At 47.6% G+C, this 18566-nt stretch overlaps 8 protein-coding genes across 8 annotated transcripts; 3 read left to right on the plus strand and 5 right to left on the minus strand.

Moving 5' to 3' along the window:
• Window positions 1-197: 197 nt before the first annotated feature.
• Window positions 198-2495, plus strand: FOIG_12677 (uncharacterized protein; the record flags this gene model as incomplete). Its single annotated transcript, XM_031213615.1, has 5 exons — window positions 198-217; window positions 274-329; window positions 643-1012; window positions 1943-2258; window positions 2316-2495. 5 exons carry the CDS (start codon window positions 198-200, stop codon window positions 2493-2495), a joined length of 942 nt encoding a protein of 313 aa, XP_031056573.1.
• Window positions 2496-3098: 603 nt separating this feature from the next.
• On the minus strand, window positions 3099-3862 carry FOIG_12678 (NADH dehydrogenase (ubiquinone) Fe-S protein 7; the record flags this gene model as incomplete). Its single annotated transcript, XM_031213616.1, has 2 exons — window positions 3099-3549; window positions 3615-3862. 2 exons carry the CDS (start codon window positions 3860-3862, stop codon window positions 3099-3101), a joined length of 699 nt encoding a protein of 232 aa, XP_031056574.1.
• Window positions 3863-4478: 616 nt separating this feature from the next.
• Window positions 4479-5819, minus strand: FOIG_12679 (uncharacterized protein; the record flags this gene model as incomplete). The annotated part of the gene is made up of 2 exons (XM_031213617.1): window positions 4479-5690; window positions 5748-5819. The coding sequence occupies 2 exons, from the start codon at window positions 5817-5819 to the stop codon at window positions 4479-4481; spliced, it is 1284 nt and encodes a 427-aa protein (XP_031056575.1).
• A 2145-nt stretch (window positions 5820-7964) lies between these two features.
• FOIG_12680 (uncharacterized protein) lies at window positions 7965-11116 on the minus strand (the record flags this gene model as incomplete). Its single annotated transcript, XM_031213618.1, has 2 exons — window positions 7965-7972; window positions 8071-11116. The coding sequence occupies 2 exons, from the start codon at window positions 11114-11116 to the stop codon at window positions 7965-7967; spliced, it is 3054 nt and encodes a 1017-aa protein (XP_031056576.1).
• A 1057-nt stretch (window positions 11117-12173) lies between these two features.
• On the plus strand, window positions 12174-13820 carry FOIG_12681 (uncharacterized protein; the record flags this gene model as incomplete). The annotated part of the gene is made up of 1 exon (XM_031213619.1): window positions 12174-13820. One exon carries the CDS (start codon window positions 12174-12176, stop codon window positions 13818-13820), a length of 1647 nt encoding a protein of 548 aa, XP_031056577.1.
• A 422-nt stretch (window positions 13821-14242) lies between these two features.
• On the plus strand, window positions 14243-15072 carry FOIG_12682 (uncharacterized protein; the record flags this gene model as incomplete). Its single annotated transcript, XM_031213620.1, has 2 exons — window positions 14243-14551; window positions 14737-15072. 2 exons carry the CDS (start codon window positions 14243-14245, stop codon window positions 15070-15072), a joined length of 645 nt encoding a protein of 214 aa, XP_031056578.1.
• Window positions 15073-15410: 338 nt separating this feature from the next.
• Window positions 15411-15818, minus strand: FOIG_12683 (uncharacterized protein; the record flags this gene model as incomplete). Its single annotated transcript, XM_031213621.1, has 1 exon — window positions 15411-15818. One exon carries the CDS (start codon window positions 15816-15818, stop codon window positions 15411-15413), a length of 408 nt encoding a protein of 135 aa, XP_031056579.1.
• A 528-nt stretch (window positions 15819-16346) lies between these two features.
• FOIG_12684 (uncharacterized protein) lies at window positions 16347-17544 on the minus strand (the record flags this gene model as incomplete). The annotated part of the gene is made up of 6 exons (XM_031213622.1): window positions 16347-16682; window positions 16735-16907; window positions 16961-17008; window positions 17064-17117; window positions 17170-17385; window positions 17433-17544. 6 exons carry the CDS (start codon window positions 17542-17544, stop codon window positions 16347-16349), a joined length of 939 nt encoding a protein of 312 aa, XP_031056580.1.
• Between the last annotated feature and the right edge of the window lie 1022 nt (window positions 17545-18566).

Below are 18566 nucleotides of genomic sequence, written 5' to 3' on the forward strand. Positions count from 1 at the left end.
ATAACACGTGACAGCGCGTCGCAGTTGCGTGCTTTGCTTGCAAGGATACACATGTCATTATACCAGCATCTCCAATCGAAATTGTTGCTGCGCCGACTTGTGTAATAATTGTAATCTTTGAGCCCCGCAAAACGCGACATGTTGAATTAAGATTATGCCAAAGTCCCTGCCTTGCAAGTGCAACGTCTCAAACGTACATGGCGCAACGATTCACAAAGTTCGCTGAAACATACAAGAACTGAGACAGGGTGCTTTTTGGACTAACCCAAACAGGCCAGCTCTCCCCATCAGCGACCAATCATCCAAACGCCTCTTTAGATATGGCGCCCGTGTGGCTGCTTCAGATTCAATTTATTCAAACAGCAACACCACAATCACGCCGATGGGTCCAACATTTCAAATGACTGCAAACACTGAGGATGGCTGGGGCCATCTGACTGATGGGGATAAATAACACCCAATTTCCCCGCCAGACTCAGGCTCGCATTTCCCATCACACACGTCTTTCTGCAGGTTGGCTACCATAATCACTGTTCAGTAATATTTGTCCATTCCCTTCCTACAAGGTGTCATACTGGCTTAAGCCATCTTTCGAAGGCATATTATCTAATCCCATTCTCGGCTCCCACTAACCAAACTCAGAGTTCACCAAGGCTCCCCATCGCCGCATCACCAACCATGTCATCAGTCGAGTAAGCCACCGCGTCCAGCTCTTTCTCGAGTGGGCCGACCACGCCGAGGGGCCGTGGGAAGGGCTTTCATTCGACGAATTCATGGTTCACGACGCGGATGAGGAACTTATCCTCGACTACTGGAAGAGTCATGGTGGTCGAACAAAGGTCGCCGGTCTCCAACGCTTCCACGTGTTCCACATCATCGCTGAGCGGTTTCGCCATAAGAAGCGCGAGTACGAGGTCCAGTGGGTCGGCTACTCTCGTGAGGAAACTAACTGGGAGCCGGCGGCCAAGATGAAGAGGATCTGCCCCCAAGCCATTGAGGAATGGCAGCAGAGGTAAGTTATCGAATTTCCAAAATGCTCTTGAGGGAGGTATTAATCATGATAGCCAAAGCGGGCGCTTATGTCTTTGACTTTTATCATGTGCGCTCTGCACCTCGATCTCTGTGTTACCACTCTCTTCGACGTATTCAACGACATCGTCGATAAGATGCCACTGTATCTTGCATGCTTCGACGAGACTACTGCCTTCCGACCATGATCTTTAGCATGTGTATACTGAATGGCGGTGTTCTTTGATGGAGCGGCTAGATTCTATCTTGCCTAGGGCTTAATTGGGCTTTAATTATCATCTTCCATCTCCTACTTCATAATACATGCTGTAACCCCAGCTTACACACATTCACGTCTTCAACAATACAGTTTCTCTCATGCAGGTGCATGGCCAGTCACCTTCACCGTTGCTTCAACGCCATATCCCAGTGTCGTGTTTAAGTAATAGTGTGTTTAATTGTGCAAACCTGGCAGCTGGTCACCTAACCATCATTACTTTCATTCTATCCAGCCACTGTTGGCAGGACATGGATTCCTGACCGTTTACACAAAGCCGAAATGTTACCCCGTGCTTTAAATCGGGATGGCGTATGATCTTGCCAGAGGGAAGACGGCCCACCTTCTTGCCAATATTCTCCTCGGCTAGTTCCATGGCGTATAAAGTCGTAGCAAAATCACCGGGGCTTCCATCTGGCTCAAGTCCGTGATAATAGTTTTGGATCTACCCAACCTTAATAGTTCGGCTCGGATTTGCTCGGACCGGGTCGGGACCTCCACCCCCAGGTTTTTCCCCGGATTTTCGCTTTAGTCGTATTAGAAATGCATCCTGATAAATATATAACAGTTGTCCCACTCGTACTTCATAGGAAGTAAAACTAGCCAGCAATACTGTAGGAACTCTTCAAAGATGATTATTAACTCACTAGTGTTAAGCGCACTGCTCACCTTCGTCAACAAAGCAACAGCGACAAACACGCAGCGCGTCGTGGAAATTGCCGGCATCAACACCAGCAGCGTAACAATCTGGGACTGTCCCTCAACCACCAGTCCCGATCTCAGCCAATCGATGATTCAAACCGCCATGAACGATTTCGCATATACATTCTACACTGAAAAAGACGTCAAGCGTGCATTTGAGCGCTATGTAGCAAGCAACTACGTGCAGCACAACCCCAGCATTCCGGACGGGAGAGATGCAGCTATCAAGATCCTGTCGCCATTGTTTGGTTCTAAAGATAATACATTTGAGGTATGCTTCCGTCTTGGGTGGTGTGAAATGAAGGTGTAGCTGACATGATTGTGCAAGATTGCTCGTGTTATGGTAGGGCCGGAGTATACGACGATTCATATCAAGGCTGGGGGTGCCAATGACTCTTTAACAAATGTCTTTGATGTTTACAGAACCAAGGGATCCTGTATTGTTGAGCACTGGGATTGTCTGCAGGCTATGGAAAAGAATACCACGTCCCATCATCCATACTTCTAGTCTTGAGAGACCTTTGGATGTGTTCTTGGTAGCGTCACCCCAGCCTGCGGCATCTGGAACTACAACAGCAAGTTCTAGCTAGTTAGTTACAGCGTCTTGGCAACAGATCTTGCTTTCTTCTTACTATAACTATTATATATGCCATTGACGGTTCCATGTCTCACAATTCGGGTACGAGCCGCTTGGAGGATGAACCTTGACATGCACAAACAGAATAGATTGTCATGTTAAGCGCTTCTGCTGTGTAATTCAACTCCATTTAAACTGACATTCATCTGCTCGAAAGGGTACCTATAATGCCAGGCCAAGAATACTATCAGATGACATGGAAAGGGTTTGAGGATTATGTAAGGAAAGTTTGTATGTCTAAACTAGAATTAACTTCTTTGGTTCCCTGTTGATAAGTGCATATTCCTGACTCTTCATAGCCTGAATCTCAAAGAAGCCAACCCTCTCATAAAGACCCGTCCAGAGTGTTTGGCCATTAACTTCCACTAACTTCCCTCGACTTCTTGCACTGCGATGCCAGAGAGCAACACCTCCTCTGGCCACCTTATTTTCCTCTTTTTTGATCGAGTGGCACGCATCAAGATAAGCCCCAGCTTACTTGCGATACCACATACGCGCCGACCTCGTATTCCGAATCTTGCGCTTCAACTGCAACATCCCAAACATCAACGCCTCAGCAGTGGGTGGACAGCCTGGAATATATACATCCACCGGCGCAACGCGGTCAACCCCTCGAACGACGGAGTAACTATAGTGATAATATCCGCCGCCATTAGCACAGCTCCCCATGCTGATGACCCACCGCGGCTCGGGCATCTGGTCATAGACCTGGCGCAGTGCTGGCGCCATCTTGTTGGTCAGTGTACCGGCGACGATCATGACATCGGATTGACGGGGTGAGGCTCGGAAGAAGGTGCCCAGGCGGTCCTGGTCGTAACGCGGAGCTGAGAGGTGCATCATCTCGACGGCACAGCAGGCGAGGCCGAACGTCATGGGCCATAGTGAACCTTCGCGGGCCCAGTTTGCGATTGTATCTAGAGTTGTACTGAGGCGGTACATTCAATGAGCTTTTAATCATCTTTTCAATGTTTTTAGGAACCTTGGACATACAGGGCGTACGATGCGAGCCCGTTACTTTCGTCCTGGGTTGCCAGAGGCAGCTCCTTGCGGCCGAGACTTGGATCTTTAGATAGTTTGGCATTTGGGGATTTGCAATCGGATGAATGAGCTGTATCCATATGCTTCGTGGTATTCGTTCGTAACGCGCAACTGGTATGAAGTGCTCGGACTGCCTCGGAGCCGAATGCGGACAAATCTCGGGGAAACCAAGTCCTGTTTCTTGATCCTTGAAGCAGCATGTTTATAAACGGGTGAAGAGTAGAAACAAGAAGGTATGAAGACCTCGGTTTGAAAAAAATAAAATAAAAAAAGAGTGCAACAGATGCTGGTGCTCTGCAAGAATATCACGGCATCAAGTCTACTATGGAGTGGGGGCGAACTGGAAGATCATATTTATGGAAAACGACATGCGAAATGCGAATACTCGTATTTGTCATCGCATTTGAGATGTACCAAATTTGAGATAGAGGCGGATCTTTCATTTCATTAACGTTTGGGGTCTTGTCCATATATTCCGCACTCACGGCTCTCCATATAATTATGAAGATTATGTTTCTAGATGCAGATGTGTTCCTTTTTTTCACCTGCTGTTTCCAGGTTTCGAAGCAAACACAATTCTTCACTCCCTGATGCCTGTTGCGTATTCAATTCATTGACTCTGCTCTCTTCGCTAAACCAGTTCCGGACACTGGTTTACAAGGAATGCAAGCTTGATATAAATTATAAAGTCAGAGCGAGCCTACCGTTTCTTTTAGTTATTGTATCTTGCACGGAATGCTATACCGTTCAGTCAAGTCAGATTTCACCAAGTAATTAATCACGACTCCCTGCATTCCTTCTCTGCTGACAGCTCTTCTATTTGCCCCCAATATGCCTTCGTGGCCACATTAACATCTCTCTAGACTGTTCCTGGCCACCAATTTCATTCTCAATGTCCTTCAGCAATTCTTGGCCCCAACCTCTCAAGAACCAGTAGATTCTATCCAATGTGTTTACAAACACTGCGTAATACGCCAGTATCACCAAGCCGCAGGGCTTCCGCTGTCTGATATCGGCAATCACAGTGTCCGGGAGAAAGAAAGGCCAGAGAAGAATAGCGCCGACCTCAACATTCACGTCGGCGTAAGCTATTTGTATAGCCGATACTTCTAGTATAGTGACCGCTTTGTCGTAATCAACCTTGATTTCAGGGCTCTCTGCTTCAGATAGATAGCGGCGGAGACACGAGAGTGCGAAGAATACGTCGTCTGGCAGCATCGAGTACTCGAGAGATGGTTTCCTAGGCGTCAAGTCAGCTTCTGCAGCCCGTGTGTCTCGTGGCCAGACCCACGAATCTGTAACAGGATCGACTGGAGCCAGCCAAACACTGGTCACCAGCGGTGCCAGACGCGTATGGTTGAGCTGGGGTATAAATGGCAGCAGAACAGCCTTGATTCCCTTGGTAACAGAGAACAGTTCCAATGTCTTTGTGATAGGTGTTGTCTCCGACTCAGAGTCACCACTAGCTCGGATTGAGTGCGACAGAACGTAAGCGACCACTATCGTAGCGAAAGAAAAGATTGGTTGCCAGTTGGCACTGGTCACGTTGTTAAGAAGGGCAGTGAAGGTCTTTTGACCAATGGAATGATGGAAGGAAGACTGCGTGAGATAAATGTCGCGCTGGCTCGGGATCAGAAAGGCTTTGTGCAGCGCAGCGAGCGATAAAATTCCATGCATGAGATATTCATGTACATAGCCCTCCTGGGGGAATATCACTCTCCACACATGCCGTGCGGACTCTTGACATGCCATGGTGTTACTGGTGACCGTGCAGTAGTGGTGCATCAACTCGAGATCTTGTTTCCAGGAGTCACCAGAGCAGGGGATCCCAGTGCCGTTTGGTAAAATCGTTTCAGCACGAGGGTGAGCGCTTGCCTCGGACTCCGCTGATGGACGGTCCAGAGCATTGCACGCCGTAGTTTGAGCTGGCGGTGACCAGACGTTTTCCTGCTGCGGGTCTTGGACTCCATACACACACTGGACACTATACCGCGTGCAATTGAAACATGACGGCCGTATCTCATCGCACTAGGGTTATACTCAGCATGGGAAGCGTGCTACGCGGAAGTGTAGTCCCGGGCCTACCTTTACCTTTCGGCGCTTACATTCCCTACATCCTTGTCGGGACTTTCTGTGAGGACGGCGGAGGCTGGCCATTGGAAGAGTTGGCAATATGAGTCCTCGTATAGAGTCGTGAGAATGATTAGAGGGGTAGGGATACTGGTAATCGGTATGTAAGAAAAGGGAAGTAAGGAAGGCGGAAGCAGAGAGATGGATTTGCGATGCGAGATGCGATGAGCGAAATACGATAAGCGAATACTCGTATCATATACTGGATCTATGCCTCTTCTAGTCATAGCGGGTCCCATTTCACACTCAAGTTTTTCCAAGGCAAATAGATTCTAATAATATCCATTACTTTATTGTATTGAGGATAGTCCCACATTCCAACACTAGCAACAGAAAATCAGATGGTTCAATGTCTAATTCAACTTAACGTCTCACCAATTTACCTCGGTCTGGTGGAACTGCCGTTGATGTTTGGGCCGCTAGAAATCTCGCATCATGGTGATAATCTAGCGGGTTCTCAACCATTTCTTAGTGTCTTTTAAAAATCCCTTGGAGTCTGCGGACTGTCCATGGATCTCGGAGCTCCCGGTAGCGAATGCGGACGTGATAATCGTGCTTGGGGGCGATAGTGCGGGGCAGCTGTACCTGCCGCAAGTTTGACCTCGCAAGAGTCGTAGCATCTGAGTCGGGGCCGAAGACCACTTGATAAAAGCTAGGGTTACGGTCCAAAGGTCTGCCGCCAGAGTGAAATTTCAACCTCGTCCGTCCCTTAACAGGGGTTTCAGCTCAGCTTGTCGCACATGTGACTCAGCTCTCTCAGCCACCGCTCGCATGGTTTCCGGATGTCGTGTTCCTCACCACAGTGTGTTTGTCCCGATGACGTACTCAAAAATCCTCGTTGCAGTTGCAAATCGAAACCTTTCGACATAAAGCTGCCTACGTTCAACTGGACTACGAAGGTTACGGGAGGTATCTTACGCAAGTACTTCTTGTAGCCATACAACACCATCTAAAAAGTGCTCTGCTTCTCCGAATCGTTTCTCCTAGGGTCTATCTCGCTGATATCGTGCGGTATTCGAAGGTACATTTGCCTCGCTACTTTTTCGCCCCCGACAAGGTCTTGATTCCTGAGATCACTTGACGGCATTAGATGAGAAAATGACCGGCGGCTTTAAGCCAGGTTTGAATGCCTCGTCCAGCTTCCCGTGCATCAGCAGGCTCGTCCTTTACTACATCCAGTTGTCATAGAAGCATCATCTTCGATCTCGACAAGATGGGGTTGCCTAAGGTATGATAACCATCCATAAGCTTTAAAAGCTATGCTGATGCTGTTTGGCTATCTCGACCACAGGGACTTGTCGGTCTATCTCTGCTTGGACACGACCAACGACGACTTTCCCGAGTGGCTCCGTCAAATGGGATCGTCAAAAAGCATCCAAGGTATTTACGCCAGCATGCTTAATCTCTCCTTTGTTGAGGCTAAGCAATATGGGAGGAGAAATACGTCGAATCTGTGGTGCCCCCTGGCTGTCACCAGGTTCTACGGTCCATGGAGAAAAGCTTCATAGATATTGTGCAATGACTGGAGCCGCATGCCTTCTAATGCATGGTCTACACATAATTGGGGGGTGGATCCAGCTGGGAATACCCTGCACTATAATCACGTGCTAATCGCAGACAGAAATAGCATAAGAATAATCCTAGATAATACTAAAAGGATAGTATAGGAGTACTAATATTATTTATCATTTTCGTTTATAGTTTCTTTTAATATATTATAAAAAGTAAGACTAAAGACCTATTAGTTTTTAAAGATATTATATACTTATTACCTAGCCAGATCTAATATAATATAAATTATCTAAGAATGAACTAGGAATAAATATATACTCAAAAAATAAATAGAGGTAGGTAATAGTTAGAAATTAAAAAGTAGGAAAATAACTTAGTAATAATAGCTTAGATAGTATAGCCCAACCCTAGTCTCAACCCTAAGCCATTTGCGCTCCAGCCCCAACAATACTTGATATAAGAGACATAGCTGACCATAAACCTATTTGGATAGGGCTCTTGATTAACACAGCCATTACCTCCAACATCTTTAGCTCGTTGCATAACGAATCGCAAACCACACTCAGGCGACATTTCATCTTATCTTGAAGAAAGATGATATCCTGCCAAATTCCCACAGTCAGTGAGAGACAGCCGTCAGCAAACCATACAAAGTTAACATCAGGAATCTGTAAGGAAAGTGTCAGTAACCCAAGTAAAATCGCGGTGCAACCCCCAGTGGCCAACGACTCATACATGAGCCATCCAAGATATAAATTCCTCTGACGCGCTAAGTCATAGTTCAGAAGAACACGTATTAAGCGCGTGACCATACTGACACCGTAAAATACATTTGCAGCTGCAAGTCTTTGCTTGAATCTGTAGTAGGTATTAATGGGTAATGTCAAGCCCTCGAGGATAAACAGAACGCCTGAGATTGTATCTGCTGGCCCAAGGATGTAAACATCCTGGTTAACTTTAGGTGTTAAAGGCGCTGCTGTATTGAGCATGGTGGTGATATCTTCGTCCACAGTTGCTGGGGACATGACCTCTGGCATTACTGCGACCGGACTCTCATCATGTACTATCTTGTAGATTATGTTGATAGCAATACCGCCAATAAAGCAAGCGAGGTCCAACAGTGTTAAGTCACTGCCTGTGGCGAGACGATAAAGCGGTGACAATATTGGTATATCAAGAGGCATGTTGAGTCCCTCCTGTATGAGAGACAGCATCGTCCCCATCACCGACATGAAGGCATCAAAAACGGCCTCAAGTGCGTCAGTACCTAGCACTTCTGCTGCATCGAGTATGGTGCCGAAGAATTCTAAGGCTGACACCTTACCATCGACTAAGGCCTCGATGTCGCTGAATACAGTGACGAAAGCCTTCCCAACGTCCTGCATCAAAATGTTGATGGCTTCAAGTACAGGGTCGATGCTTGGTGTAGTATTGCTCGTCGGTGATTGTTTCGTAGTTGTCGGGTCTGCTTCCATCCGGCTTTTCAACCACCCAACTCTAGGATCGCTGCGCAAATCAACCTGGTGGGGCCCAACAGGGGGCGGAGGTGGCTGTTGGCTAGACCATGCCTGTTGTATTGGCATATCACCTGGTTTTGCCATTTTGGTGCTCGCTAGGCTTGGCAGGATGTTTGCCTTGACGTTTGAAAACCAGGCATTGCCAGCGGCTTTGAGCTGGCTCTCGATGCTGATAAAGGACGTGAATGCCTGGTTGACAATGTCCTTTAGTTGATTTTTTACGGTGATGAAGTCCGACCAGTTGAACACAAAGGCCAGCCATCTGAAAACGGCCTCGACTTCAGCTCCGATCCATTTGAACAGTGCGGTAATAGCGTGGAGGGCGTCCTCCACAGTGTTGACGACGGCTGTGATGAGTGAATCTCCGATGGTAATCACGAAATGTATCACGCCGTCTACTATCTCGAAACCCATCTCGACAACGTCCTCGACCACGTTGATAATCCACTGTACAATATCTCCAAGATCAGACAACAGGCTATTTTCTTGGGACTTGGTCTTATCCTGCTCTGCGGCGGCATTAAAAGTTGCCGCCCTTGGTAACTTTGGCAAATGTGTAGAAATCGTCTGGAGACCCTGTGTCACTCCAGAGACGACCGCGGCGCTCGTGCCAGCAGCAACGAGATTCTGGGTCTTGCCATTTACATCCACATATGTCGCATTGTTGAGGTCAGATGACGTGATGTTGCTGAGTGCCTTGGTTACCTGTCCACTGGGGTCAATGTTGAAGGTCTCACCTCCATCTAGCGTCAATATAAAGCTTGGTGTGGCCAGACTAGAAACGGCATGAATAATATTGACATAACCGCTATAGTCAGTGGTCATGTCGAAGGTCTCGCCAGCAAATACCGGTTGTGCAGATCCATTGATGATCAGCGAGCAATCCGCTGATGCAGTGGCCGTTAGTGCCATTAGCGGCTGTGGGACATTATTGGAGTCTTCCACAAGACAATGTGTGGTATAAGTCTTGAGCGTAATGCAGTCCGTAGTGGAAGGCATCGGGTGCACGCTGTTGAGCCAGGCACCGGTGCTGGCGTTGCGGCTCAAACGAAAAAGACCGTTGCCAATGGCACTATTGCTTGTGGCAGTGGTAGAGCTCAGGGGGGCTACTGCAAACAAATCTATGGCGTAGTTGGAATTGCTGGTTACTGCCGTAGTTTCCGATACGTTTGCCAGTAATGGTATGGGGCTTTTCCATGCAGATGGCGTAGCTCGTTCAGCCATAGAGGCGGCCGTGTAAAACAGTTGTCCAGCTTCATTGAGACCCCAGATAAGAACTTGATCGCCGCAAGTGACAACATGTAACTGCGTTACCCCAGTTATCAGACTACTGGTGATGAGTTGAACTGCCTCATGCGGGCGGCCTTGGTCATAGGCAAAGTAACCAATATATCCATCAGCAGCAACGAATAGATCTGTATAGGAAGAAGTGACGCCTGCTGGCTGATATAAAAGAGTGGCTATAGCCGACGCCCCATTGGGTACTGTGAATATGGTTGCATCCGGCGGCCCAAACGCGCCCTGGGTTGGGAGGTAGGTTAATGATGGTGTGCCGTCGAGCTGGTAGAGCTTGTATAGGCCCCATGAGTAATCATCTGACCTGATCCGACCGGGAGCAATATACAGTCCACCAACACCAATATCTTGCTCTTGTGCATAGTAGTTCCATACCTCTGCACCCGTGCCGGCAGTAGGGCTCAGTAAGAAACAGCGCAGCTCGGTTGGTGCGTCTGGATCAGCGACTGTGGCGAGAGAAAGTGTCGGATCAGTTGGCAAGAGTCCCGTTTCAATGTAAAGACCCGTTACTTTCAACGAATTGGCAGTGATACCCTGTACAGGGGGCGAGGGAATAGCATCATATGGCAACTTGGTAAACGAGATGGATCCGTTTTGCAACCAAACCGAGGCATCAGTAGCTGCTGGTCCGGTGAGCATCCAGACTTCATCGACAATGTTGCTACTACTATTGGCTATGGCTCTGATGCTGAGTAAAATAGAAAGATGTCCATCTGGTCCCGAGTCGGAAGAGGCAAAGTATCCAGCACTCAAGGTCGTCCCAGCTGGGTATTGGATAGACAGCAAGGTGCTGATATCGGTCACTGTCCATCCAGTCTGCGATCCGGCTACTTCAACCGAGGCGCGAAAGATGGCATCGCTGCCGATGGAGAGCAGCACAAGGCTACCGGCTGGGGTCTGGAAAGCTTTGAAACCTTTTGCGCTATCAAGAACGCCAGCTGAGATATGATTCTCCATCAATAGGTGGGACGAAACGACATTGTATGTAGGCGAACTCATCTTGCTAAGGAATCAGATTGTGTATTTTTGATAGAGATGGAGAAACAGAAAATAAAAAAGTTGATATAATTAGGGACAGTTCGTGGGAATTAATGGCGTTTATTTATTGCTGATGACTGTTTATTAATTGCTAAAGTATAGTACCATACGTGAATAGACGTATGTAGCGGGTTGCTTGCAACCGCATGGAAATGAGTGGCGTGATGAGCAATGAGAAAATGTAGGTACCCATGTTCCAGACATATGAGGAACATGGTTGCCAGTGCTGTGGAATGTGATGCCTGTGTTGGGAGCTAATGAAGGTTACAAAACTTCTGACACCAAGACCTCATTTCCTAGAGCATTGACAGATCCCCTCGCCAGGCCCATTTTGTCCCCCCTCAAGCCCCTCTGCCTTGGGGACCTCTCGGAATGTGAATTAGCAAGGTGACGCCGGAATATCACTAGTGTTGGTGAGTGTGGCGTTGAGTAGCTGAGCAACCTGTCTGGATCACAAACCTAATAACGGGGCTACACTAGAGTTTTCAATCTCAACAACAGTAACGGTATTTACAAGGAATAGCTGTCCGGTTTCATCGCTTTCATGCATGCTTCTGTGTATTGTCAGGTAGCCTGATCTTCCTGTTTATTTGGTTGGCTGCCCAATCCGCAGGCGGATTGCTAGTTGTGCTATCCGGATTCTCACACGGATTTGGTTTACGTTATCACTAACCTTGATGCGTACAAGGAATCAAATCACATGCTTAAGCATCACATATGCAGGAAACAAAAACAGCCAATTATTTTGAAAATGCCAACCTTTTGCCAACCTTGCAAAGGCAGCTTACAACCAAGTCATACGAGATTAGAGTGCATTGGAATGTATTAGAGTGTATAATGTTTGAAAGCAGGACTTGTATAATGGCAGCTTCGTGGGATAGGCGCCAAGCTGTCTGTTTAGTATATAACACTCTAAAGCCGAGAAATATAATCTCTTTGGAGTCAGTTCTGAGCATTGAATAAAGTCAAAGACTTATGAAATATGTTTTTTATCACGTCTCGCAATTAACAAAACATTATGGGCTCTACTCAGTTAATCGACTTTACACCGGCAGATATCGACATGATATTTGCCGTCAGCCAAGAGAACCTCAATGAAGGCCTAAGCGAGTACATCAACGGTCTAGGCTCTCAGATGTCGTGGGCTTTTGACGTTGATTCAAATGGGAATTTATTCCCGCCAGCAGATCAGTCAGCCCCAGACATATCTTTCTCGGGTACCCTGGCAGCGCCAATGGAGACAGCCTCTGGTCCTCGCACTTGGATTGTTGATCTCTCACAATCTGGCGTAGCAAATCAAGTGACCTTCAACCTGACCTTTGCGGATGGTGCCACCTTCAACGACAACCAACTGGGGCGGAAATTTACACAGTCCATGGCAACAGGCGGTCCGCAATGGGTTATACCGTTCCAGGTCGATCTCACTACGGCCAAGATAGACGAGTTGAAGAATATCCCTCAGTGGCTCAGGGACCGCTTTGCTGCTTTGAATGGCGACTATGGCGAAGTATTCGACCTATCTCAGGTTCTCCTCGACCTGACAACCCTGGCATTCAAGACTTCATACGTGCCCCCTGGTATCGACTTGTATGACTGGGAACTCATCGTTCAAGGAGCTTTTGCCTGTCTTCAGGCTAACCACGGTGATATCTACACCACGCCGCCAAGTGCTGGGTACGCAATAACCTACAACGGTGCAACGCCAACGCAGACACCTCCGACTTACACGCCTACAAGTGTTGATTTTGTGATTCTTCCTAATACTGCCTTACCCGGCGCCAGCGCTCTTGTATTTGTCTTCATGATTAATCAAAGACCCTTCCCAACTTCGCCTGCCAACGCCTTTGTCGACGTTGTCTTGATAACTCATCCGGATATAACCCCTGGAGTCGCCCTTGTCGGTGCACCCAATTTTGTGTCGTTCCTCCAGGATGACGTGCAAGACGTTGGCCTAGATACTGGAGTGGTGAACAACTACGTCGAGAGTGTTCAAGTACCGGGAGGCGTATCGTGGCAGCTCTCTCAGGATGCTCCGGTCACGGTGTCGACCTCGTGGCCGAGCAGCGACAACAGTTATACAATCCTGGACGTGAACATGAGCCAGCAGAATTCCAACGCTCAATATCAAGCTTTCGCTGGTCCATTCTACAACAACTCTTCAACGACCAATAATTTTGCAAACGCCTCTCTCAGCTCTTTTCAAGCCGATACTGGCTTTACCCAACTTACAATTGTAGGATCCTTGACATGGACCATCAGCTATACATTGAGCCCACTAGAGGGGCTGCCCTCCGCCTGGAGCTCCCCAAGTTTTCAATACTCATGGAGTACCTCTTACAAGATCCAAAGTTTGAACGCAACCGATGCGCAGTCAGGCGGCGGGGTTCAATTTGCGCTATCAGCTTCGATGTATCCGACTTCACCTACCACTACTGGAACTGGAGAAAATTTTGGCACAGTTCCTCCCACAACACAGGATTATGTATCATCCATCTTGGCGCCAGTGGTTAAGGCGCTGCCTAGCCGTTTTAAATCTAACATTGCTTCACTTTCGTCTATGGGTAGATTTGTGTTTCCAGGTGGTGGAACTTTTACCTTCCGGGACCCGGCTGTTAATAATGTGTATGCGCTGTATACTACTATACGATATCAAAACCCAAATTAGAGGGTATTACTAAGAATAAAGTTTATTTATTACACCTGACTATGGTTCTATTGTTATTACAGCCAGAAAGGATTTATATTCAAAGATATTGCAAAATAAGATGTATTTATTACTATGGAAGCTCTAAGCAACCTCCAGGTCAACAAAGCCACTGATGGAATCTGTGCCAGTCCCTTGTTGTAACTCAGTGTACCTCGCCCCTTACCACATCAGGCGTTTCAGGAAAACTCGTTGTTGAAATCATAGATTATGTATCTTCATAGGAGCATCACACTTAGCTTTCATAGCACATGACTTGTCTAATCTCATGGCGCATGACTGTTGGAAACCCTGCTATTTTCCGGAATTTTTCTAATTTGAAGAGAGTGATAATATCCACGGAAACTTCGTATAATACCTTGGACTCAATCTCCAGCTTATCCATGCCTCCTGCGCTTCACGACTTATTCATCGGACAATTCGGACTCGCTGTTCTCGACGCGGTGCGCGAGGTCGGACGACAGAACGAACAAGCTCGTGCCTTTACCGAGAGCATCAATAACGCTTTGTCCTCTGGTATTTCTATGATCGATGGCGATGACCAATGGGAACAACAACCTGATGCGCAATTCGGACACGATGAGGCTGATTGCCCGTCCCTCGTAATCGAGGTCGCATTGACGCAAAACGCAGGGCACTTGCGAAAGATTGCCCACCAGTACATCTATCATACCGAAGGGGACATCGAAATGGTTCTTTGTTTTGATCTTAATTCAGACAGAGAGTCCACCATCTCGATGTGGAAGTCAGTGCTTTACCCGACCCAAATAGTGACGTGCCCAAGATGGAGATTGAGCAAGTTGTTCAGACACAGGCATGTTATTTTCCTATCTTCTCCATACATATTAACCGTGAAACAAGAAGATAATTCATCCAGGCCTTCCGAGATGCCGACAAACGCCCTGTCCCCGGCGCTTTGACCCTACATCTTCACGATTTTGCATCACACACTCTCTGTCAAGGCTGCCCCAACTTACCCTTGTCAATCTCGTACCACGACATTTCCAACATGATGGCCAAGGCCGAACTGAGCATGGAACTACGTAAGCGCCGGAAGGACCGAACGCCTAAACGCATCACCAAACGACGCTATGTGGAGAGCTCAGAGGACAAGATGGGGACAGACGATGAGAAGTGCTGCTCCCATGAGGCAGATAATGCCATCGACAAGGAAGACGGCGACAATGGAGCATATAAGCCACAAGAATCTTGAAAACATGAATGGTGAGCCTTGCAAGAAGCTTGCTGAAGGAGCAGGCCAGGGTGATTGAATTGCTGTTTTTGGACTGAGTGATCTGAATGATACCCTCTTGACTTTGGGGCGCTGTTGTAGAGCTGTCATAGTGTAAGGACGCTTAGGCTTCTATATTCTTTGTAGTCTCGGCAAAGTTGTTAATAGACTTTCACTCCAGGAATAAAGAGAGTCAAGCATCGTCTATTCGACGATGAGTGGGTACAGAAACTCGGCCTTACATGGCGGAGTCTTTCTTGGCAATGTAGGAGCAGATCGCTGAAGGGTACCAAGAAAAGCTAGAGCGATAGTCTAAATAACTAAATCATGTATTCGAGCAGGTGAACACCGAGGAGTGGCGGAATCTCACCTATCATCAGGACCTTGTCTTCAAAGGGAGCTCCAAATTTATTCCTTAGCTTTACTGTAAGCTTCTCCAGCTTCTCAAAGACCGATTGTCTTCTAAATACCGGTAGATCAAGTGACGGCTGGTCATTGCCCCGTGGGCCAAAGGTTTCTCTGCGGTGCTTCAGATGATAGGTCCCAAATTGAGCACCCGGCAGGCTCAGACTTTCCTCGTCTACAGAGGATCCCATCTCGGCTTTTGCCTGCCTCTCGAAGTATATATCTTTACCAGCTTTCATCCTGGCCATCTCTGGTGGAGGTTTGATAGCCTTGACTTGCCGCACCTTTTTGCGAAGATCGCTGCAGAAGTCGTTTGTCTGCATCTCCGCTGCAGACCTTCAACGGGGTGAAGACTAGTTCCCCAAGTGGATCGTTGGAACTATGTTCATTTTGCGAACAATATTTTAGGAGATATTTCTGCTCGAAAAGCAAAGTTGCAAAACAAGTCCCATTATAGGCAGCTAGGAAAGCCATCTACAATCTGGCTACCCATGTTCTGGTCGACAAGATGGGTTGCCCCTCAATCGGCGCCAACTCGACGATGTCGAGTGGTATCGTTCTTATACGAGGAGGATGTACCAGGTTGTATAAGGCGTAAAGTCTTATTGTCTCTGAGGCGGTTAAAATCTCGTCTCGGTATTGTCGTCAAACGTCGATAGAGCTATTTATACGTACTTCATGAGATCGATGTGTATGGTAATATATTAAGAACATGCTATTGCACAGAAACAAATAGAAAGGTACAATGATGAGTTGATCAGATGGGCTAAGCCCGTCCAAGGAACTGGTCACAAGAATTCCACATCGAGCTATCCCAGCATACGCCAGGGGGCTCAATGCCCAATGCAAACTCAAACATGGCGGTGACGGAACTTTGCGCTAGACTTCTTCCCCTTTGCAGCCTCCGGATTGTGAGTGAAAGCAGCAGCGCCGCCAAAAGGACCAGCAGTAGCACTGTTTCGCACCCTCGCAATGCATACACCAGAAACCCCAGCCACTTTTCCAGAACAGACCTTGCCTGTAGGTACTTTGACAACGACCGGGAAGTCAGTCGAGCTCACGGTTGAAAAGCCCAACACTCCAATGATGTTCTGAAACACTTCAGCGGACTTGAAAGCTTTCGGATCAGTCCCTCCAGAAGTGAAGTCGATATCTACTAACAGGGGGCCAGCACCGTCCTCATTGACCTGAAAGATGACGAGTTAATATGAATCTTGAATGAAAATCATGGTCACGAACCTGATGGTAGATCAGCTTGAGAGTGCCGTCGGATGCAGTGGTTGGTAGCCCGGATTTGGCACCAACTCCAGTGGAATTCTGGACGCCGTCTTCGATATATCCACGGGGAGATGGCACACCCTTTGCGGTTTGGAAGAAATCATCCAGAAGACCGTTGACTCCGTGCTCAGCTCCTACTAGCTATTAGCATATGAGTCGCAATATCAGCTGCTTCATATCGACTTACCTAGGGCCAAACCACCGACTGGGGAGCTTTCGATTCCGTCTTGGACGCCTGAAACGAGTGAGTAATCAGAAACCTGACTAAAAAGGTCTCAATGAAGGCCTACCGTTCACAACCGCACCAGCGTTACCGGTCACAAAAGATACGGCTTCTCTCGTAGCTATAGAGCGTCAGCTTCCAAGAGTCATCCTTTGCTTGCCATAGCACTATACCTTCTTCTCCACCCCCGAGAATGGTGTCAGCAAGGGACCGGCCCTTGATACCCTGCATAAATGCCTTGATGACGCGAGAGCCGTCGACTGGACCTTTGCTTGTTCGACCAAGTGCGGAGGCTTTACTAGTAGCAAGCTCTGGGTCACGGATCACGCTGGTATCCACCTGCGCTCCTGAGGCAGCAGATGTAGAAGATCGAGGAGTTCCATCGAGGACTGTTCCCCGTTAGCCTCAGGTTCAAGTTTCCTATGAGTGGCCTTACTAGTAAGTCCTGGCATAACAACACCATTGGCACCAATCACTCTGGTGATGGTTCCATGGGCTTGCGTCAAGTGGCTCCAGGCCAGGGCAGAAAAGAACAAAGTGGTCAACATTTTGAAAGAAGTAATGAGTGATGAAGAAATAAGATAACTGAGAGGATATGAGTAACTGATTGTTGAATACCAAACACCTATATATATCCTAACAACGTAACAGACTGCGAGTATTCACGTGCTCGCGAACAGAATTCCATCTCAAGATATCTTTGACATTGCGCTATACATAGATGCATGCCCTGAGAAACCGTGTTCTGAAACGAGGCGCCATGACCCAATGTTTCTGAGACTATACCCTATAAGGAAGGCCCCTCATCTCGCGACTCAGGCTTGTCAGGTTCAGCTCTCATCTTCAGCCGCTGGGATGTTTCAAACAAATATTCATGACACTATTCAGGACAGTGAAAGTGGAGTGAATGTCCAGAAAGAGAAGGTGGAAAGAATGTTTGGCAGGATCTGCTGCTGTGAGCCCGTGCAACAGAGTTCAGGTACAGCAAGAATGCACCTGAGCGTCAAAGGCACGGACCTAGCTTCTTCGGAAACAATCACGGATGTGCTGTCATAGCGCTGTCACATGTAACTTGGCGTGCCGACGACGACTGGTTCTTGAGCATTATCTCCTCAAGCCAGCTTTTGCTAGCCCTGTAAAATATAGAATTGAAGAAGAAAGCAGAGGAAGTCTGGAGATGGCACATTCCTTGTACGATATTCATCACTCTGAGTTTTAGGGTGTTGCCAAGGTGATTGCGGTGAGGAGAGATGATAGTGATCGAAAAAGGGCCATCACCACTACGGGCGTTTGGCCATTTTTTTCTCTTCTCCTGTTTATCACGTCACGGTCCATCAAACTTATCCCTACCGATCGCCATCTCCGGAGTGATGAGCGGAAAGTTAGCTGGAGTCAATTTATCTACGGGAGCGTACCAACAACGTGCAAGGTGACGGCATGATGCTGATAAATATAACTGTATCCCAAAACAGAGCTTCCACAAACAGGGAGGTCATTCTATTCGGCAATCTACGGTTGAAACATTTTATCTTTATATCTTGATGTTACTGCCCCAGCTTTAGAAACCACC

This window comes from Fusarium odoratissimum, assembly GCF_000260195.1.
Source record: "Fusarium odoratissimum NRRL 54006 unplaced genomic scaffold supercont1.28, whole genome shotgun sequence".
Lineage (NCBI taxonomy): Eukaryota > Fungi > Ascomycota > Sordariomycetes > Hypocreales > Nectriaceae > Fusarium > Fusarium odoratissimum.